This window comes from Trichosurus vulpecula, chromosome 8 (assembly GCF_011100635.1).
Source record: "Trichosurus vulpecula isolate mTriVul1 chromosome 8, mTriVul1.pri, whole genome shotgun sequence".
NCBI lineage: Eukaryota > Metazoa > Chordata > Mammalia > Diprotodontia > Phalangeridae > Trichosurus > Trichosurus vulpecula.
This window is the reverse complement of record NC_050580.1, coordinates 139,588,192-139,611,890: the sequence shown is the minus strand read 5'-3', so window position 1 is coordinate 139,611,890 and position 23,699 is coordinate 139,588,192. Positions and strand designations below refer to the sequence as shown.

General features: G+C 38.8%; 1 protein-coding gene across 3 annotated transcripts in view; it reads left to right on the top strand.

The window, feature by feature from the left end:
• PCSK6 (proprotein convertase subtilisin/kexin type 6) overlaps positions 1 to 21,375 on the top strand; it is a 256,959-nt gene extending 235,584 nt beyond the window's left edge. The window contains exons 20-22 of one of the 3 annotated variants that reach the window (XM_036735030.1): positions 13,927 to 14,056; positions 18,341 to 18,453; positions 19,758 to 21,375. In XM_036735030.1, coding sequence (XP_036590925.1) covers positions 13,927 to 14,056; positions 18,341 to 18,453; positions 19,758 to 19,855 — 341 coding nt within the window. In that variant the 3' untranslated portion in view covers positions 19,856 to 21,375. Of the gene's footprint in view, positions 1 to 13,926; positions 14,057 to 18,340; positions 18,454 to 19,757 lie in introns of those variants that run through there. The other 2 variants (XM_036735031.1, XM_036735033.1) reach the window with 2 other exon arrangements.
• Positions 21,376 to 23,699: the final 2,324 nt, after the last annotated feature.

The window sequence follows — 23,699 nt, the reverse complement described above, 5'->3', positions numbered from 1 at the left end:
TGAAGGAGAGTAATATGAAATAAGGCTGGAATCAGAGGTCAGAGTCAGGAGAGCATTAAATGCCTAGGGAATTTTTATTTTATCCTATTAAAAATAGGCAGCCACTGAAAGCTTTTGAGCAGGGGAGTGACACTGTCAGACTTATGCCCTAGGAAGATTATATTTTATGAGCCAATCACAAAGCTATTTCCATAGTCTCAGCAAGAGGCAAGGAATATCTGAACTGGGACAGTGGCCATGTGAGTGGGAAAAAAGAGAGGTATTATGGAGAGCAAAGAGGATGAAGAAGGGGGAAAAGTCAAGGACAACTCCATGTAACCAAGATGATAGTAATATCCTTGTCAGAAATAAAGAAGTATAGAAGACAGGGGCATATTTAGGAAGGGAACGATAAGTTCTGTTTTGAATACATCCAGTTTGAAATGCTGAAGGGGCATCCAAATGGAGATGTGCAGCAGGCACATCTCTGATGTGGGAACAAAGTTTAGGATAGAGATTAAGATTTAATTTGGGAGTCATCTGCATAAACATTTTAGTTGGACCCATTAGAGCTAATGAAATCCCTAAGGGAGAGAGTGTAGAGAAAGCCAAGGAGGGCCCAAGACAGAAAACTTTGAGAGATAGCATATTTATGGGATGAGAAACAGCCAATAAATCAGAAAAGGAGACCAGCATGTATGACTAGCAAACGAGTAGTATCACAGAAGCCAAGGAAAAAGTAGGAGGTGGCCAACAGTACTATAAGCTGCAGAAAAGTTAAGGAGAATGAGAACTAAGAGAAGGCCGTGGGAATTAGCAGCTGCCCTTGGAAACCCTGGACAGAACACTTTTTAGAAGCATGTTAGGGTCAGAAATCTAATTTTAAGTGATGGAGAAGTTATTAGTTAGGAAATTAAGGCAACCAAAATAGGAGATTCTTCCTAGGACCTTGTCAGTGAAAGGGAGCAGAGTCATAGATAATAGTTTGAGAGGATGGCAGAGTCAAGAAAAGGTTCATTAAGATTAAGGAAAGAAACAGTTGATTGGGTCTTATCCACCCCCCACTGCCCAGCCCTCCAGGGTCTGTGATGACTCAGCACAGTGTCTATGCAAGAGAAGCTTCTATTTCTATAGGTTATTAACATCAAACATATGGATCCAGGCATATAAGCATCTGATGGGGTTGGCAGTAAATTATGGCTGAGCATCTGAATCAGTAAATACCTGCTGACTAGATCCCCTGGACCAGACTGCACTCACTCTTGGCACTGGCCCTATGGATTCATCTCAGGATGTTGGTTATGAGGTACAACCATCATGTTGTAGAGGAACAAGCACATGGCTCTCAACCTCTAAGTCTAGAAATACAGACATTCTGATAACTTTGGTGTTCTGAATCTCAGGATCTCTGTTGGATGTGAATTACCTATTGTACAGGCCCTCTGCTGCCTATATTCCCTGAAGCTATGAATCTCTTATGTTTCTGAGAACTCCAGTGGTAGCTTAGTACTTTGGGTTGAGGATCCCTGCAAGGAAAGAAAGCTAAACTGAATTTATACTTGGCACCAGAAAGGCAGAAAAAACTCAAAAAATTTTCAAATATGGGCCCAGCAAGGGACTCTGTGTCTGTTACTCAAAGCTCAATCTAGCTAAGTTCAAAGAAACTAATCACCAGAAGGTTGGCCACTAAATAATAGATTTCCTTTGGCCACAACTCATGAAAATTCATAAAGACAGTATAGAGGAGTTGTAATCTGCATCCGTAAAAGAAATACTAGCATCAATAAAATCGTAGTCTTTTGAAGTATTGAAGAAGATAATATCTTATCAAGTTTCCATACATGTATGTGTAAAATTGCATAAACATAAAATTGTATTGTGGATTGAAATCTATTTCAGGTCAAATTGAATACTCTAGGCTTCCCCACTTCCTTCCCTTGTTGTCTCAGTGTCGCCGTATTTTACATAACCTTTGATCTTATCCCTGTTTCCCAGAATCCTCATTATAGTGAGCTTTCACTGAAGTAGGAGTTTAAAAATTACAATTCAGCAAAATAACCATTCACATCATGCCTTTCTTCTGAAGAGCCCTGGAGAGTTAATGTGCCTTCTCTTGTTTGACCTTGTACATCTTCTGAACGAAATAGGCCACAGTTTACAGATCTGGGGGACTATCTGCATTTTCAAAATGTGGAAATCAAGTAGAGAAGGGAATTTGCTTGTGTAGGATTACAGAATTAAATAGGAAGAGAGCTAGGAATGGAAGTAAAGACACTCCCCACTCCCCAACCTCAGAGTGTAAAGTGGTTATAAAGGGTGAAATTCTCTATATGGCACCATTCATTTTGCAAAGATGAACAGCCAGTTAAACCATCTTCTACATTGATCCCCTTACTCATAATGTTCCTCAAAACTTCAATAACAGCTTACAGCGTCAAGCATGTAGAAGCTATTAAAGAAAAACTACTCTGGAAATTTAAGAAACTACTAATGTATCAACATTCAAGGCTGCATGTCTTCTTTTAAAAGAAATTTTCACTTAGAATATTCAAAAGGCAGCGTGGCTTAGTAGCTAGAGAGCCAGCTTCAAAACCTGGGTTCTGGTCCTTTCTGATACATACTGGCTATGTGATTCTGTGCACATCACTTAATCTTTCAGTTCTCTAGGCAGTTCCCTAAGACTATAAGTAGAAGAGAAGGTACCAACCTACATCAGTAGAGGGAGTTTCCTCATTTGGAAGTTCTCTCCCTTTGCCAATGAAATCAAGAATCTAGTCCTTATTCCTATAATCCTCTAATTCTTCAAAATCTCTTTTTGCTTCTTCCAGTTAATATGGCAGCCAGGTACAATTTATCACTCTCTACACAAAAGTCTTTATTGGCTCCCAATTTCCTACTTCATGTAGAATGCCCTTTGCCTGGCATTCAAGGCTCTCCATAATTTGATCTTAACCTGTCTTTCTAGCTAAACCAGACTGTTTACCACTCCCTAAGCAGACCTCAACTTTTCCCAGTTTTGCTCACCCTCTGCTTGAAATGCTCTTCCCTCCAGCTCTGCCTGTCCAGTTCCTTTCATCCTTCAACTTGCAAATGAAATGCCAAGTCTTCCCTAAAGCCTTCCTTCAACCTTTATTTCCAATTCCCATAGCGCTTTACAAGTATTTTACTGTAATTCACTTCCACAAATATATTATGTCTTATAATTATTTGTGTACAAGTCTGATTGCTTTCCCTGATGTGTGAGAGCAAGGGGCTAATGGTTTGTTAGCTCTTGTGTTCCTATCAGCATCTTACATAGACTGAAATAGCTACTCAAGAAATATTCACTGGATGAATTAATGTCAAGGAGTTCTTTCTTTAATAGTCTAGTATGAGCTAACCTTTACTTCTTGAAATATGACGACAGACATATATGAAGCTTACCGGAAAAATTAAGATTTTGATTTTCAACCTAGTCATGAACCATGGACGCTGAATTCATTTATCCTGTCCAATACTAAAAGGTGATTTCAGATTCCACTCTCTTTCAGTTACTGTTTTCCTGTGGCCAATTACTCTTTGTTTATCCCTTGCTGATTAAGAAGCATCTTAATAGGTTCAGCCCTGTGGGCTACTGTTGAGAATGCTGGATTTCAGGTGAAGGAAATTTTAACCACCTGTGCTCTTCCCTTTCACGGTCTTTTGTGATTTACCACTTTATTTGAGTTTTTTTTTTTGAAATGCAGGTTCCAAAATTGCCATCAGTGGAATTGCATGCTAACTTTCATACTGCTGCCTAAAAAGGCTTTTTATCATGGGTAATGTTTGGAGTGTAGCAGGGTGCTCTTCTCATTTCACCTCTGCACATGGCTCCTCTTTTATCCTTTCTCCAGTCAGGCAGTCCTTTCAACATCTCACTGCATTGCTCTTGATCACTCCTCATTATCTGTTGTCACACCCAATATAGCAGCATCTGTAAGCTTGAAAACCATGCTGTCATTGCCTTTTTTTTTTTAATCCAGTGCCACGGTTGAAGGGTTGCTGTAACTGAAATCTAGGTACTGTCTCCAGTTAATGTCTTTCCAACCTAAAGTATTCCGCTGGCAAATCTTCCTTTCTTGTTCTTTGGCCAGTTCACAGTCTATCATCATTAATCTCTTGGATGGTATTTGGAGGTCAAATGCTGTCTTGATGTCAGATTTTGAGATCCTTCCACAGCTCTTGTTTGTCCATTACTCTGAATCTGTGAGGCATGGCCTTCTAGAACATCTGAGTCTGCAGTTATTCAATTGAACACCTGTGCCCAGGTCTAATGGTCCATGCAAGTTTTAAAATCCCTTTGTGCTTATTCTTTGGGGAGTCTTAGATGGTAATGATATTGTCACTATATTTCAATCCTTTGACTAGACATACCTGAGACATTTCTGTTATGGTAAACCCAGGGGAAATGCCTAGAGAGATTGAGGAATATAACTATGGGCCCTGGAGTATAGTTGTTTGATGGAAAAAAACAAATCACCTTTTCATTCACCATTTGTAAGGAGCTACTGCTGTAAGACTAAGAATAAAAAACCCACTAACCCTGTCTAGAGTCTAATTTTCATTAAATTCTATCTACATGTGGTCTAAGTAGTAACAGAGATTTGCCATCGGTTGGTTACATAAAGGTTAGCTATCTGGAATAAAGAAATTTAGTCACTATGAGTTTATCTAGTGCTGTTTTGATCCAAGTATTACTTCTGTGTCAGGAAGCCATTTCTAAAGCTTTTTTGCCTTTTTTTAAGGCCAAATCTATGATTTAATTGAAATAAGAAACTCCCTGGAATGAAACTCCATCTACTAGACAATGCAGATCAGCAATTGTTTTGCAGTCTATGGTCTCAGAGAGTGACTTGGGACATTGAGAAATTAAATGTCACATAGCCAATGTATACCAGTGTCTTAAACTTTGATATTTCTGATTCTGAGGCCACCTCCCTATCCACTACACTATACTGTCTCTCTTGCCCCCAAATAATTTGGATAACTTGGAAGTTTTCCTAGTTATGCCCAAGAATGAGTCATTTCATGTGATGAACATAAAAGAATGCACTAGAAAAACTGTAATGATTATCCTATTGGTATGACTGTATGATGGATTACCAGAATGCAAAAAGTAGGTTGACCTAGCAAAAGAAAATTTTTCCATTGTGCCCCTCTTATCAATCCTAACCACCTCCTTGTTTTCCAAATGCAAATCCTAGACACCATTACATTTCATCAGTTTTCTTGAATTCATTCTATATTCTTTTGGGTTTGGCTTTCATAGTTTTAAAGAAATAGGATTATTTAAATTTGATTTTCATGCATATCCTTAAGGAAATAGACTATTATGACGACAGTAAAATCTCTAAGCAATTCATGTTCACTAGCTTGAATCCCATTTATCAAATGTGGTACATTTCCTGGAACTAACTCTATTCATTGATCTTCTTGGTAAGTAAACAAGAAAGCTGACTTAGACTTCTTTAAGAAAATTCCTTTTTCCTATTCAAATTCCAGTCAATGTAAATATAGTTTACTATGTTTCCTTCCTAGTCTTTTTACTTATTACTCTTACTATTCTTCTATACATTTCTAGATCTATTTCCTTGCTTAAGTCATTCATGGACTTCTTCTGTATTCTAAACTTGGAGTGTTGTTGCCAACTAGTCTTAGAGGTCTCCTTTTCCCTAGCATCTAGAAACAGCAGAAAAGCATTGTCTAGTACATGAGATCCTGAGAAGCAGATGATCTTGGATCTCTTCTAAGTTTCACCACAATCGTGAAACTAAACAGTGTCATAGACCTGCCAGTTATCTCGAGAGATCATCTACAACAAGTTTTCATCCTCTAGGTAAGTCAATACCTAAACCAGGTTTTCTCATTTACAAAGATCTTCAGGCATGGTAATCCCAACACTCTTTCTGTCCGGCCATTGTTTCATCGCTCAGAGAGTACTACAGAGATTCTTTGTATGAAATCACAATCTGGCAGTAGTTTAATTGGGCTTCGTCTTGTCTTGGGTCTCCTGGAAGATAGGGAACAATTCACTAGCATCCTTTTCATGTCTTTCATGGGCTTAAGGAGCAAGACACCCTTTAGTCTTCTCTAAATTTTGTCAACTTTTCCTCTTTGATCAATTTTCCATAAAGTCATTTTGACTGTCCTTCTCTGGAATCTCTCCATTTAATTTTTTTTATTATTTTTTAAGACTGGGTCTCTCCATCTCACTCAGCTGTGCAGTGCAGTAGACACTTGCTGGTCTAGTCCATCCTCTGATTGGCACAGAAGTTTTGACCTGCTCCATTTCTGACCTGGGCTAGTGAGCCCCTCCCTACAGGCAACCTGGTTCCTCCAACTGACTCACCATACTGATACCATACCTACTGCAGACACCTGATTGGCATGACCCACTGCACCTCAGAGCTCCCAAGCTCAAGAGATCTGCCAGCCTCAGCCTTCCCAGTAACAGGGTTCACAGAATGCCCCACCATATTTAGTTCCATGTTTATTTTTAATGCATGGAGAAGAAATCTCAACCCAATACTACAGAAATGGCCTAATCATCGATACTTAGGGAATATAGCTATATTTCTTCTTAGCTCTTCTTTGTTCAGTGTTCCTCATTTGTAAAATGAGGAGAATCTCACAAAACCTCAGCATTTCAAAAGACCTCAGAGGCCACCTAACTCATCTTGTAACCAAATAATGATCCTCTCTATCCAGCCTCTGCATGAAGATATCTAGGAAGGAGAAAGTTCTGAGGCAGTACTTTGGGATAATTCTAATTATTAGGAACTAACTTTTTTGCCCATTCTCTTAGTTCTGCCCTCTGGAATCAAGCAGGACAAGCTTGATCACTCTTGCACAAGACAGATCTTCACATATTTGAAGACAGCCAACATGTCTCACCTGAGTTTTTTTTTCTGCTTCATCCTAAATTTTTCCTCTTCCTTCAACTGATTAATATACAGTATGCTCTCAAGGTCTTTCACTATTCTAGTTGATCCAGATACTCCCAAGTTTATCATTGTCCTTCTTAAAATGTGGTACCCAGAATTGAACATAATACTCCAAAGGTAGTCTGAACTGAGCAGAGAACAATAAAACTATCACCTTCCTAGTCACCTGGTCATTATATCCCTCCTAATGTAGTCTGAGATAGAATTAGCTTTTTTCGTTTCCATGTCGCACTGTTGACTCATATGTAGCTTGCAGCCCAGTGAAATCCCCAGATCTTTTACAGATGACCTGCTGTCTAGCAACATTTCTCTTTGTTTGTATTCATATGGTTGATTTTTTAAATACAAGTATATGATCTTACATTTTGTGGTCAGCTTATTAATTCCAGTATTCTAGCCTGTTGAGAAATTTCAAGTTCTGTATCATCTAAAAGTGTGATAAATATGCTGTCTTTTCCTTCTTCCAAGTCATTGTTTTGTTTTGTTTTTAAATATGAAACAGTACCAGGCCAAGCATATATCCTTGGGGCATTCTACCAAAGACTTACTCCCAGTTGACATCAAACCATTAATGACTACTCTTTGAATCCAGTCATTCAACCAGTTTGTAATTCAACTAACTGTATAATCAAGCCTTTATTTCCCCATCTTGTCTGCTAGAATTAATATGAATGACTATCAAATGCTTTGCTAAATTCTAAGTAAATTCTGTTTACAACATTTCACTGATCTGTCACTTTAGTAATCCTATCAAGAAAGGAAATGAGATTAGTCTAGCATGATTTGTTCATGATGAAGGCATCTAGAATTTTGGCAATCATTGCTTCCCTTTCTAGATTTTCACTAACCATTTCCTTAATAAAATGTTCTAAAATTTTGCCAGGAATCAAAACCAATTTCATTTGACTATTGTGAGGAAATCATGGGTAATGTACTGAGACGGAACACAAGCATTCAGAGCATGACAAGTCAGGCAGTTTATTACTCATGGTATTCAAATATGTGGCCTTTCAAGTCCCCAGGCAGGGGGGATGTGTGCCCCACCCAAGGGTATAGAATTCTGGGTCTCTGCCCTTATATGTGATTATTGTTGCTGGGCAGATTCATAGGGACCAAGTGGGAGGGGGACCTTAGGGCAGTCAATTAGTGGGTGGCCCAGACTACAAACCCTCCCTACTTTATCAATCATAAAGGCACTATGATTAGGAAACTTTGCTAATTTTGCATACATGAATTAGATGAAGTTTGCTAAACTATGATCAGGATACCTAAATGAAGCTGACTAAACCAGTTGTTGGACCATATTTGGTAATAGGAACTTCCTGGTACATAGGCAAGTTAAGTCAATGATCAAACCCAGAGTCACTTCTGTCAGTTAAGGCATAACAATATTCCAATCCTCACAACTATGATTTATAGACTCTACTCTCTTCATTTTTTTTTTGAAAATCGGAACAAAATTTGTATTCCATGAGGCCTTTGGCACCTCTTCTATTCTTCATGATCTATCAGAAGTCACTCGTGTATCATTCACAAACACAAATCTCATAAATCACTCATATATAACAAATCACTATAGCTCAGCAATAACATTTGCCAGATTTTTCCATGCCCTTGGACACAGTTTGTCAAGGCCTGGTTGTTAGAACATGTCAAGAGTAGCCAGGTACTCTCTTACTCTATCTCTACCTGTCTTGGATTTCAACTCCTTCTAGCTCCTATTTCTTCTATCTTTTCCTGTACAAAGATCATTTACCTCAGCAGAGAAAACAGAAGAAAAATAAGTGTCAAATGGTTTGGCTTTCTCTCACACTTATCATTACCTGTTATTGTCATGTGTTATCCCATCTAGCCCAAGCAGTGGTGTTATACTTTTTTTGATCCTACTCTGCTTTGTCACCCTTGAAACTATTTTATAGGATGCCAACCTCTCATATCTGTTCTTGCTTTCATCCTCTATATGTCTTTTTTTTAAAATTCAAGTAGATCAATGAATTCCCCGAGTATCTACATTAGTCTCTTTAGGCCATTTCCTTTTTTTCTCCTCATCAAAATTGTTTATCTCTGTATCTTCAGAATTTTATTCTTGAGAGCTTCCAAGCCTTCTTGAACCAACTTATTCCATAGAATTGTAGACCTTGGTATCCTACCCATCCTTTCTCTGGAACATTTGAAATTGATGCTCCTGATCATTAAGTACATGTGCTCAGCTTTTCCTTTCTGTACCATAAATTCTGAAGGTAAGTGGTCATTTCTATCCAAGGCGCCAACATTTTTACCACAGCAACCAGGTCCTCCTTGTTAGTCAAATTTGTGCTAAGAATAGCACTTTCCTTCAATGGTTCTATCCACATTTCGAAGGATAAGATTATCATAAACATTTTGTTAAACTGAATTGAATCATTAAGTATAAAAATAATCAGCTAAACTGCTCTTGGAAAAAAGAGGTAATTCAGCTAATTCAAGTCCTTCATTCCTACTATATCATGTGTCTTTCTGTACTGATAGTATAACGTTTCTTGAACTCCCCAACTATTTATCTGTGTGATACTTCAGTGACAATATTACTTCTGTTTCTATTTCCATTGTGACATGGATTCAAGGCCCTTAACCAACCTGATTCTCCCCATCTGGATGCTTTTTGGCTTCTCAATATCATGCTTAAACTATGGCCCCCATAACTGAAAACAATATTCTAAATGAATCCTGATGAGATACTCCTTATTCCTAGAAGCTATGCACCTCTTAATTCAGCCCAAGATCACATTAGCTTTTTTGGCATCTATAACATACTTCTGACTCATTGAATTTGCTATGCTCTAAAACCCTCAGATCTTAACACCACGTATTCCCCATCTTCTATTTGTGAAATTGATTTTTTTGTGCCTAAGCATAATGCTTTACATTTATCTTTATTGAATTTCATCTTATTAATTTCAGTCCAATTCTTTACCCCTTCAAGATCCTATTGGATCCTGACTTTGTCATCCAATGTGTTAGCTAACCTCAGATTTATGTCATCTGCATGCCTTTGTCTAAGTCATTGAGAGAAATGTTAAACAACATAGAGCTAAGTATAGAATCCCAAGGTACTCCCATTGAAGAACATCTGCCATGATGACATTCCTCTTGCCCCTTCAACCTCTCTTTTAGGACAGTGACAAAGCATCACTTTGAGCTTAGATAGCAATTATCTGCCCCGACAGAAAGACACTACTGGAAGCAAGATTCTTAATCCTTTGTTTTTTTCTTGCTAATAGTTCTTGTATTTTGTAAGAATTACTTGTCATCATTTTGTCAAGGGCACAGTGGAGACAGTTTATTTTCAAAAGTACTTCCGTTTCCTGTATGAATAAAAAATAAAAAATTATCTTGCCATGTTAGTGTTCCCTATTACACTTGCAAATGATATTTTCTTGAAATTTTGGGACCCTAATCATAAATTATCTTTCTGCAAACTAAATGCTGCCCTCTTTGTTCTCTATGTATACCCCAGCTTCCTTTTTGAAAGAAAAAATGATTCAGAATTTAGAAGAGACCTCAAATAAAGGGCCAGTCATTTCTATGTTAAAATGTAAATGTGTGACCTTAAGTGTTGTTAGAGCACAGTAGAATTCTGTGGCAATTACCTTTAAAATGCAGGTGCATATTTTGAAGTACTAATGAGAAATACTGCAAATAAATATATCCCAAGAAGGAAATAAAGCCCAGCTTTCCTAACTCTTAGCCCTGTGCCTTTGGCCAGGATGTTGAAATCCATCCTCCCTCCAGGGTAAAGGGACACAAGCCCTTCCAAAGCAGTAGTCCCTGGTTTCATGAATCAGGACAAGCAGCTAGAGGGAAGGGGGTGGAGCTGGAGGGGTGGTTCTCTTTTCTTCCAGAATCACTTTGACCCCAAGTTAACTTTCTACATACCCTGTTCCCCTGGGAAGTTTAAATGGTTTATTAGGGTAAAGCTTAAGGGGAAGAAAAGTCCTAGAGATGGAGGACTATCTCCATCTATACTTTGTCATTTTAGTGCCTTCACCCTATACCACCAATCTCCTGGGGCAGATTGTGTAGAAAGAAAGAACTTCTAGCCTTGGGGAAGCACTTCAGATGACGCTGGGGGGTGCCAAGTTCCTTCCCCTCCCTTAAGTGTCCTGACTGCTGGCCTCGTAGTGTGGCCTACCATACTTTCAACTGAGCCTTCATAAACAATTCCTGAGTTCTGGGCCTCAGGAAAGTGTGAAAAGCCAAGGAGGGCAAAATTTGGGGGGAAAGAAAAGGCCCCTGGGATCTAGGAGGAAGAAGCATCACTATGAAGACACAGAGCTCCACCAGGGAGAGAAGCACTGTCTCCCTTCCCTCTCCACAGGCTGACACCAGGCTGAGGAGGGAAAGACCCCTTCCAGCCCAAGGCTAGGCCTTGTCAGTGGAACCCTGGGGAATTTCTGCAGACAGTCACTGATCCCTCAATGATGGTGTTCTCACCCCTACTCCCATTATCACCAGCTCCTGCCTGGCCACTACTCCACCATTAAACCACCAGGCATCCTCCAGGCATTCTTTCTTAGAGGAGGATAAAAGCTATTCCTTAAATTTCATACCCTGGAATACAGTTTTTCCTTAGCTGTGATTCTAGTTCTATCAAAACCTGTCCTGTCCCCTATAGGAGCAGTACTCCAATTCTTTGCCAAGATTAAGAGAGTAAAGTGAATTTTACTTGAGATGCTTCACCTGTAAATGTCTAGTAGAGGGGTGGGGAACCTGTGGCCTCAAGGCTACACATGGCCCTCTATGGCCTCAAGTGTGGCCCTTTGAATCTGGATTTATTCTGTGAAGTTTGGATTCAGTTACAGGGCTGCACTTGAGGACCTAGAGGGCCACATGTGTCCTCAAGGCTGCAGGTTCCCCACCCCTGTTACTTCCCAAGTCTCTTCTATAGTAAATGTTACTTGTGTTTAGCCTGTCTTTGTGTGATGTACTTTATTTAATATACAAGGTAAAGGAAAATGGTACTGAAAGAAGACCTGAAACAATGAGGGAAATCTGGGACCGAAAGGTCAAGTTAGAGAAAGAAGAAATCTATTCCCTTTATATTCTGGCAGTCAGGGTGTCAAGTTGCCATCATTGAGGAGACAAGACAGGATGTCATGTTCCATTCATTATATCTGTATCCACCACATTCTTCTCTTACTATCCTTATGGGCACCTCATTTGCCTCACCCTGTTTGAAGTCATAAGCCTCTTTGTTTTTTTCCTCAGCATTGTCTTTGTTCACCTTGACTCCATTAAAACCACCGTAAAGGAGAAAGATCTGGGGAGGTGAGAGAAAATTACTCCTAACCACAGGCAAGGTTACTTTCCTCTCCTGTGGTGACTGCTCGGATTATTTAGCAGGAAAGAAGTGATCAGAGGCTTAGTAGGAATGAAGTCATGTTCAGATAACTGTAATACAGGTTATCATAATATTATAGTAACTTGTTTGCATAGTGCTTTATGGTTTACAACATTCTTTTGTCACAACCCAGAAATCTTCAGTGGCTCCTTACTGCATCCATGCTAAAATACAAAATATTCAACCTGACATTTAAAGCCTTCTATAATATGGCTGCCACATACCTTTCCAATCTTATTTTATAATACTGTCTTTTACAAGCTTTCCAATTCAATCAAACAATTTTACTAGCTATTTTCCTTAAACAGCATTACATATGTGACCTTGGGCAATCACTTGACATCCCCAGGTGTCAGTTTCCTCATCTGTTAAAATAAGAGAATTGGACCAGATGCCTTCTAAAGTCCCTTCCAGTTCTTAAAATTTTTGTGATTCTGAAATATATACCCTGGTACAATAATAATAAAGTTGGCAGCTAAGAGCCCTTCTCTTTAATGTTGTCTGGAAGAATATCCTTAATGGGATGTCAACTTAATGCATCTTTCAGTGACCATTGAATAGTATGAGTCAGATATTATCTGCTTTGAAATTAGACTTCAAGGGAATGAACCAGATTCCTTTACAAAAAAATCCAGCAGGTACTGGTTATCTAGGAACATCTGGAGTCATTTCTCCCCACTGTTTAAAAGTCTAAGAAATTAGCCAGGTGTCATCTTACTGCCCTTCTCTAAAGCATCAGATGTTGCTGACTGCTGGGAGGTGAGTTGCTACTGCCAGGCTCAACTGCCTAACACAAGGTGGTAAATCCCCTTCTGACTCTGCCTCATTGCTGACTTCTTCATCCTTTTCTATCTTCCTCTTGGGGTTCCTGGCTTCATTTCACTCCTCCAGGACTTTCCGATAGCTTATCTACCACTGATTTTACACCTTGGCAATAAAAGACAAAGCCAATGCATGTTCCTCTACCTATACATTTAAAAAGTCTCTTCCTACTTGGCCAATATTATCTAATAACAGGCCTAACAAAGCTCATTGAGAAACTGTGAAATAAAGGCTAAATGAGAGAATATCAGCAAGTACAATATGAGACATGGTTAAATGCAGCATGGTATCATAGGAAGGGCTCTAAACCTGGAAACAAGAGACCTAGGTTCAAGTCCCAAGCTCTCTCACCTCCTACTTGTGTGATCTTAGGCAAATGACTTAATCCCCATGAACCTCAGTGTAGGGGATAATAATATTTCCACTACCTTTCTCACAAATGTGATAAGGAAGGAGTTTTATGGACCTTATGTATGACAAATCGGTGCACTGTTATCTGGATTGTTATTATATTTTGACTTCGCCTCTATGTCCCCCAGGCATGTCATTATTAGTCTTCATCTACCAGACTTGTGAAGTACTCAAATACTATCACTTAAGGAGTGTAGCCTAGGGACTCACTTAAGCTGCCTGCCCAACTTGCTCTTCTTACCCAAGGGTCACTGAATTGGGCTGAGAGCCACTGTTACCTCTCTGCCCCACTTTGAACAATGTGGCATTGATACCGCACAGTAATTATCATTTGTGGTTTTTAAAATTGGCTTCTTTTCCTGTATTTTCCAGGGCCAGGCAAAGAAGAATGTATCTATTGTGTCAACAATTTTAAAATCCATGAGAAGAAATGTGTCCCGGGCTGCAACGAAGGATTTTATTTTGCCAAGGTGCCAGGTTTCCTGCAGAAAGTGTGTGCAAGGTACATAATCCTTTCTTGGAAGTTCTTGAGACCAAATAGGATCGTGGTTCATTAGGTGACAATGAAACAACTTATATGAAGTCCCAAAACCTGGTCCCCACAGGAGTGGGGTTTATGTGTAGGCTTTGTGTAAGCTTTTTGTGTCTTTTATCTTATTTCATCTCCATTACTAACCTTTCAAGGCAAGGATTATCCTCATTTTATAGAAGAGGAAAGCAAGAGAGAGCAGTTAGTGATTTACTCAAGATCACAAAGCCAGGATTAGAGGCCGTGTGGTCAGAATTCTGTATGCTATATCACAGACATACAAGTACGGCCTCTTCAAAATGCTATGGTTTATATTGTGAAAATAATCACAAAAGTGATAATGGATAGCATTTCGTACGACACTTTGTGCTCACAAAGCTCTTTACATGAGCTCTCATATTAAATTTTAACAAAGGAAAAAGACTGGTAGGGTAACGGCAGTTACTGATGCCATTTTACAGATGAGAAAACTAAGATTTAACTAAGGTTAGGTGACTTGCGCAGCTAGTAAGTATTTGAGGCAGAATTCAAACCCATAACTTCCTAACGCCACGTCCACCACTCTGTCCATTTTCCTGCACTGCCCCTTCAATAGGCATATTTGTTCTAACTATATGTAAGCTTGTCCATATCAGTGAGGAGATGCTGCTGTATCCTTCAGTTCTGGATATGCACGTAGAATCCATAAGTAACCTAGTACACTTCAGGCACAATCCAGGGAAAGAGACGCTCAGTCTGAAATAAGGTAATGACCAGTAAAGATCCCTCAGAAGGATTGTTATGAGCAAAAGTGTTGAGTCCCAGGATTCGACTAGATTCCAAATCTAGTAACCAACACTGTATAATTCTAGCCTTTCTTCCCCAACTCCCCATAGCCCATCCCTAGGATATGGTTGGTTCTCTTCCCTGCTTACCTTGCAGCTATTATGTGCTACAGGTAATTGGAAAAAAAAACAACTGACTCACCATTCTGCAAATAGAGCTTCCTAAACTTGTGGTGTCAAATTCAAATAGAAATGAGGAAGCCATTAAACCAATACATAAGGATCCCTGTGGGCCACGTATTAACTTAGAAAACCACATACCAACATTATCTATGTTCTATTGTATTTGTTTTATTAAATATTTCCCAATTACATTTTAAACTGGTCTGGACTGACGTGTCCAGGCTCTAAGGGCCTGGGCTGTGTGTTTAACACCTTTGACCTAGACCATGTCTCCCAGCTTACTGATTGGCCTTACTTGGTCATTAAAGCTGCTTAATAAATGTTTTTAATTGATTGAACAATGCTTCTGGACACTGATAGCTAGACTTATTAAAAACACTACCTCTTCCTAAACTTTAGAAAACGTAGCAGAGGTTGTCTTTTAATTTTAGCTATTCTAAGCATTGTTCTTGTTGTGACTTAATACAGTTATTATATACACCCTCTGTTGAACATAATACTGGTTTAATTTCTTTAGTGGCCCTTTACCTCAGTTCAGTCAGAAATGCATCCCTTTGACTTTATACACTGAGTACTATGGTAACCAAGAAATATTTTAGGCTGACTTGCTTTTCTAATAAATATCTGTAGAATAAGACAGATCTCCCCCCTTTCCTTTCCCAGTGGACTTGTATTTTCTCTCAAGTACAACTGGTTTCCCATTTCTAGACAGGTACTTGCAAGAAAGAGAGTATCCTTTCCTTCATTAGTGCTTATGATGGCCTTGACAGAGATCCAGCTCTTGACAAGCCTCGATCCATCATTTTTAACTAATTATGTCCACAGGAGTTCCTCCTCCACTGGTGGGCTTGCTGTAGAGGGTTGTCTTTTGATAACTGCTTCAGTTTGTTCCCCCCTTTTGCTTTTTTAAAAAGAGATTTACTAAGCTAATGAGAGGACAATGAGTTATATACATTTCTATGATCTTATGAAAGACTCAATTTTGGTGCTGATTATTTCACAGATATACTGATGTGTATTCCCCTATGTCTTTAGTTAGCTTGCAGGGCTAATTTGCTCAGCTTCAACTTTCCTTGCTGAGTCTTGATCTGGCCCTGAACTCTTCTCTGAAGCAAACTCTTTTCTTTTAACCAGCCAGATGGTTCTTGTATAATTAAACTAAATATCTCTAACCCAGGGAAAGCTTGGAATTGAAAGATAATAATCTCTTTCAAAGGATGAAAGCTATTCTTGCTTCTTCTACAAGTTTAGGGACTTGGTGTGAATACTCACAGGAGGCAGTGAGAAGAGCCGCTAGCTTTGGAGTCCTTGCTAGCTCCTAGCTTCAGGGCCTGCCTCTGTTACTAATTACAGATGTGCCCACAAGCAAGTTATTTCATGGTGGGCCTCACCTTCCTCCTCCATACAGTGCGAGAGTTGAACGAAATGAACTCTGTCCACTCCAAATCCATGATCCTATTAGTGTGTCCCAAAAGCATCTTGGGATAGAAGGTGGCCGCTATTGAATCAGCCATGGTGAGAGGCAGTATGGGGTAATTGATTAAAAAAAATGGCCTGGGAGATAGAAAAACCTGGGCTTACGTCCTGTCTCAGATTTGTATTGGCATTGTGACCCTAGATAAGTAACTTGAGCTCTTAGCATCTTAGGCAACTCACTGATTTGCAAATAAGGTGCACACCTGCATCAGTCAAGAAAATTTCTTCAAGCTCCCTATAATAATCAAAACACAAGTCCAGTTCCTGTCATATCCTAGCCTCAGCCATGGTTCAATTTAATAAGTGGAGATTAAGTACCTCATATACTTCCCTGTCATGTTACTTTAAAAATTGGACTACTGATGAAATGTTGAATTTAGTTTGGCATTTCTTGAAATATATATGTATATGTAACTTACGTATACATTATATATTCATATATATGTGTGTATGTATAATCTGTATAAAGTTCTAAGGTTTATAAATCACTTTCCTTACAACTCTGTGAGGTAAAAAGTACAAGAATGATCCCATTTCACAGATGAGGAAACTGAGGCATAAGGAAGTTGACTGACTTGTCCATGGTCATACATAATATCTAAGTGTTGAAGCCAGGATTCAAACACAAATCTTTCAAGCCCCTACTATCTGCCAGGCACCGTGCTAAGTGCTGGACATCAAGAAGTTTAATAATAGCAAATCTCATTAGTTTAAAAATGCTGCCAACTTTAAAGATTCCACCTTGCCATACACATAAGGTGAAGAGGCATCCCTTCAGTATGGGTTTCATAGGACAAACAATGCTATGGAAGCACTTTTACCACTTCTACAGTTGCCCACATCCCAGAGTTTTTCCTAGTCCAACCCAGGTTTTGTTATTGGTATTCCATTAAAATCTACCAAACTGCTATTGAAGTGGAGTTTTTTTTTTCCCCAGGGACACAGGACACCAACATCATTCTACACACAGCAGGTGTTCTGAGAATACTTATTAAATACAAGGCTAATGGGGAAAATTCAAGCCAGGACATGAACTTGCTAGTAACAATACAAATTAGCTATTCCATTTTCCTTATTTAAGTTACTGTTCAGGAAACATGCTGGATTGATGGATCCTTAAGATTTCCCTTTTGTCAATAAATAAATCTGGCACAGACAACTTACATCATTCAGCCTTCTCAGCATCCTCTGTGAAATCCTGCCACTGTAGCCAATCTAGTCTTTAACTGACATTGATAAGAAAGGTGATGGAGCAATTTGGGAAACTGTGAAAGCCTGGTCCCTAAGGACTAAACCAAGAAAATTCATTCGATTGGTTCAAGCCATATCATTGCAGCCATTTTGTTTAAGACACACACATAACAAAATCACTAAAACTTTTATTCTGGATGGATGACTGTTTTATTATCATAACAGAGATCCTAGCAACAAGAATATTTATCAGTGAGACATAACCCAAGTGCTTGAAGTTCCTACCAGAAGTATAATCTGTCATCATCACAACTCTTTGTTAAGTATCTTAACTTTGTGGGGGAGCGGGGACCGCAACAAAACAGGCACGAAGAGAGAGACCATCCCATATCCTAAACATATTTACCTTAAGCAGTAGAGTGATATGGTCAGACCTCTACTTTGAGTATAATCAGTATCTTACCATACTCCTGTTTCCTCGAATCAGCTATCTTAATATGGAGCCTCTGTATTGGATTATCTGTTTATACAATGGGTCAGGCTTCACCAAAAGCAACCCAGGGCACTCAGCAACATGTTAAGGACTTGGAAAGGGTTTGAGAGCATTTTCCAAGTGAGTTTATGACTTTATTTCCTCCAACAGGTGTGAAGAAAATTGTTTACATTGTGAAGGCTCTAGCAAGAATTGTGTCAAGTGTAAAGCTGGCTTCATGCTGGTTGGAAACACGTGTATAGCAAATGATACCTGCAGCAATGGTCAGTAACCCTAACGTAACTGAACTGAATTGCATCTTTTACTATATATTGTCCAAAGTTACAGAATAAGAGAGGGAAGGATACCCAACATAAGAGTTATATCCTTTAAGTTGCGTATTATTAAGTTTTGAGTAGGACACCATCTTCGTTACATCATTTAAGAAAAAAAAAGGGAAGAGAAATTCACCTCTTCTATCATATTTTCTTAATATTGAAGTGACTTTCTTAGGAATTTTCCAGTTGATTCCTTAGAATTTGAAAACACGTGGGGGAACCTTAGAAATTACACAACCTTTATTTTGCAGGTAAGGATATGGTAGTATAAAAAAGTAAGGTGGCTTGCTCAAGGCCACACAGCTAGTTAGTAGCAAAACTGAGACTAGAATGTAGGTCTTCTGAGTCCTAGTTTGGTTGTCTTCCAAAGTATCATCTCACATACCGATGAGAATCACTGGACTGACAACACAGGTATGTTAATGTCTTGCACTGTTTCTACCATTCCAGAAATATGATGGCCAGTGCAGGCATAATTAGAATCTAAGCCAGGGGTGGGGAACCTGTGGCCTCAAGGCTACATGTGGCCTTCTAGGTCCTTGGGTGCAGCCTTTTGACCGAGTCCAAGTTTTACAGAACAAATCCTTTTATTAAGAGGATTTGTTCTATGAACTTTAGATTCCGTCAAAGGGCTGCACTTGAGGTCCTAGAGGGCCACATGTGGCCTCGATGCTGCAGGTTCCCCACCCCTGATCTAAGCAAGCCTTGTATTACCATTGATGTAGATTCATAGCTAAAAGATACCATAGTCAGCTACTCCAGACATCCACACCCCATTTTACAGATGAGCAGACTGAGGTCTAGAGAGGTTAAGTGACTTATCTGAGATCATACCAAACGTAGTCAGTTGGCAGAGCCAGATTCAAACTCAGTACTGATTCCATTATACCATGCTCCCCCTCTGTTGTGCTAAAGGGTGAACTGGGACTTCAGGGAGGGAAGGTTCCAAAGGGATATGGATAGGGCAGCACCTATCAATTTATTTAGTTTATGATTAGCAAAAGGCAAAGAAATTTTTTAAATTGAGGATCCAGAATTTAACTTCCTTTTAAAGGGTAGAAAGGTCCCTGTTCAAATTATCTTCATATTTAGCGATTTTTGGTTTTTTGTATAATACATAAAACTCGTGAACTGTGCTGTTCTTCATGACAGGATTTGCTTTTCCACACATTCCTTTTGGTATCTTAATGCAAAAAGCCTCATGATACATTTTCTCTTTTTTTATTTTTTCTATGAACATGGGACTCCAGCTGCGGAAATGTTTTGTGAAATGGTGAAATCGAATAATCTCTGTGAACGGAAGCTTTTCACACAGCTTTGCTGTCGGACATGTCTTCTGGCTGGATAGGGCGATTCAGTGTCTGTACCCAAGAAAGACCGTGTCCTGCAAGTCCAGTTTTGCCCAACTTTTAGGACAAAGTATTTTTTTCAGTTTGGGGAAAGTTTTCATATAGTGCTGTTGAGGACGCTCTTTTACGTTTGACAGTTTTAATCTCACCATGAACTTTTTTCTTCAGCATTGTCTCTTTTTTAACACAAGATGGAATTTTTTTATTGTTGTGGAAGTCTCAAGGGCCAACTTTTGAAATGGTGATATTAATTCTTTCAAACACAGGGTCCCCTGAGCTGCAATGGATATATAACTTGTGTACCTTGGCCATATTAGCCAAATCTTCTTAACAGATCCAGAATGGAAACAGAGAATTTAAAGATTCCATGCTCAGGACTCATAGCAGCATGTGAGAACATGGGTTAACTGAATCTCCAAAACCAAAGCAAGAAGGGAAGAAATCTAAAATAAAAGGTGTTTCTCCCCACCTTGTGCTATTGGATGGCACCACTGTAAATCTATATAGGATAGTTAAAACAATAGAATACATTTGTGTTCTAGCCACACATACAGTGAAGAATTGAATAAGTCACAAACTTGAATGTCAAGCAAAATAATTAAATTGGCCATTTTATGAGACCAAATATGTTGCAGTTTTGGCCATCTCTGGAGACACTGTCTATTTCTACTTACTAAAGCTAATTCTGAAACGATTGTTAATGGTTTACCCATTCAAACCCAAAAACCAAATCAGAAGATTCTTACTTTTTCCACAGAGCTCTACTACTGAGATCAGTTTACCACATTATTCATATTGCTGCAGATCTTCTATCAGTAGGGTTTTTTTTTTAATTTTAAATCTCAGTAAAGCCAGTTTACTTGTATCAATACATGTCTCTGATAAATTCTTCCAGAGGATGATGGCAGAGTATGTTAGGCATTCCAATGAATAAGCCAAGAAAAAACCCTAATTATACTAAGCAATTTTGTCAAGCAAATCAAAACCTATTCAGTGAATTTTTAAGAAAATCACTTGTTGTTTTATGGAATTGCTTTTAAAATATATTTGGTGACATTTATTTTAAGTAACTTATGCAGTTGTGGGTTTTTTTTTTCAGTAGATGTGTTTTTAAGGCAAATGGACACATTTTTGTGTGTGCTGTGGGCCTATATGGACAAAGAATGACTTATTCTTCCTTGAAGCATTTGTGGATATCATTTTTTAAGCTATGTGTTCTAATTTTTGCCAATGTTAATTATTTTGAAAAGTGTTTCATATTTTTGCAGTGATGCACAGATCTGCTTGGTCAAATCATTTTAGTATGGAAATAACAGGATTTTGCCTTAAATTTTCTTTGAATAGCATTTTTTCACTACTTTGCCCTATTCCCTTCTTCCGCCTCTAATGCACTGGCCTTTTCCTCCATGAGCAGGTGAGAACCATGAGCTGCATGGATCAACAACCAAAAACAAAAACCCCCAAAACAAAGAGAATAAAATTTCAAGCACTAAGTTAATAAAAACAATTAACATCCCATAATAAAAGAGCCTGCATTTCTTTCTAATTCACAAAAATTTTTAAAAGTCATTGACCACTGTGTGAAATGGAAATATATAGTTGAATTTATATCTTGTTTTGTTTGTCTACACACAAAGTTTGCATCTCTTTAAGAAATACTGAAGTAGTATGGTTGAGAAGTCTAGTTCTAAAGTGTCACTTATGAAAAAATGAAGGATAAAAGAAATAAGGGAGAAAGCAAATGAGGCAGGAAGCTAATAATCTGTTTTTAACCCTACTGTGAAAGTACTCAGCCCATAGGTTGAGTTGTGGGGTTTGAGTGAGAAAAAAGAATATAGCACACCTCAGACTTTGGAAAATAAAAAAAACTAAGGGATCTTCTCACAAGGAAAGAAGCTCTTCCTCATCTCTATTGTCAAGTCTATTGAAGGAAAACTAATTTCACTTCCAGTGCCAACTATCTGATTTAGCTCATACATTGGAGTTACTCTCCCAAAAACTCACTTGCAATTGTTGGATTAGGTCCCCAGAGCTCAACAACTACTAGTCCCTTAAGGTCTATGGAGAGCAGTGAAGGGATGTCTTTCTAATAGCTCATAAGCCCCCATTGTTGTGTGTTCCCCTTTTACTACCAGTTGATATCAATTAGTCAGACTTAATTATCTTTTAGAAAAAGATTTTTACTAAAGTTGTATGGTAAGAATAGTAAGTACAAAACATCTCCTCCCTCTATCCCCCCAAAAAGTCTGTGACATACTCTCCAACAAATTAGTTCAGAGTCCAGGAGAAAGAGAGTTTAAGCTCAGAGAGCATATGTGGCTAAGAGGTACCTGACAGCTCCTAAAAGTTCTTCTGCAGAAGTCCTCAAGATGCCCCTCTTAGGTATAGTGTAGCTTTTTTGCTAGGCTCCTTAGAGGGCCTTGAATCTCCTTTCTTCATCATATCTAGTCTATCCTTGTCTCCTGATGCAAATATTACCATCAGCCATGACTGTCCCTGGGACACTGCTAGTATACTGATGAAAAAGTTCAAATCCTACAGCCCTCCAAAGATCATGAGATCCTCCTCTCACCAAGGTCTGAGAAGTCAGGAGGTGGAAGGAAAAGAGATAGAAACTAAGACTGAGGCCAGGGCTTTTCTCTTCTTACACCTCTGTGCAATTCCTTCTCAGAGGCTTGGCTATAAGAATTCACCCCAACCTACCAGACTTTCAATTCCTTTGGTTCCAAAATGGTCTGATATTTTATGGATGACCCAAACAGAATGACCAAGTTTCCTCAACCAATCTCAACACATTTCCTGTGCAACATCACTTCTTTTCATTTAATGACTAAATTGATCAAATATTTTTCCATACTTAAGCCAAAATCTGTGATTAATTCCATAGATTTGTGTGGCCTTGCTCACCATGTTGACCATGTTACTCAGTAACAGACATCAGAATGTCGCATCTTGTCATTTTAAGTGGGGTGAGGTCATTGATGGCCTTGATCGATCTCCAATCTTACACTAATAATATTGCATTTTGCTTCTTTAGTTGTAGTTTCAAGACTTATCAAGCCACTTTGCAAATGTGAGATAATTCAATTACAGTTCAATTACAAATCTGACAGTGGAGGAACACGAACAGGATTTTTAACATGTTTATATAGTTCAACACACATCACTATCCTCTGGGAGCTTATAACTTAAATGTGTGACAATGTATAGTCCAAGACTACTTAACACCAATATTAGAAACTATCTCCTCTATTTTTGCTCCATATCAGATGTCCAATGTGAAGTGACCAATATGATTGAGGGAACAAATAACATCTTCAGTGTCTTCACAGAGACTCATGAGTAGCTTCCAATTCAACAATCTAATTCCATTGACTAAGCACCCACTAAGTGAAAGAGGCTGCCATCGGCACCCAGGGTACGGGAAAAAGAGATGGAAATGGGGGAGGGGGAGGGAGGAGAAAAAGATTATCCAAGGTTTCCCACTTGAATGAGCATGATGGTTCTTTCAAAAGAAATAGGGAGTTTGTTGGGAGGTGGGTTTCAGAGGCATAACCCACCTATCACTCATGTGTGGGCCACTTTTATAGCTCCACACATATAGGAGAGTATGGGGTGGGAATCAGTTCATTAATGAGAATATGTTGTTTAGGAAATTTTTTTAAAGATAATCAGTATGTCATGGGGTTATATTTATACCCCAAATGCTGAGCCGTGGGTCCTGTATCCCTGGTCAGCTACAACCATAAAAATAAAACTGAAAGAACCAAAGGACAAGGGTGGGAATAATGTAGGTGAAGACTAGGCAGAAAATCAGAAAGTAAACTAGTTAGGGAAGCTGAA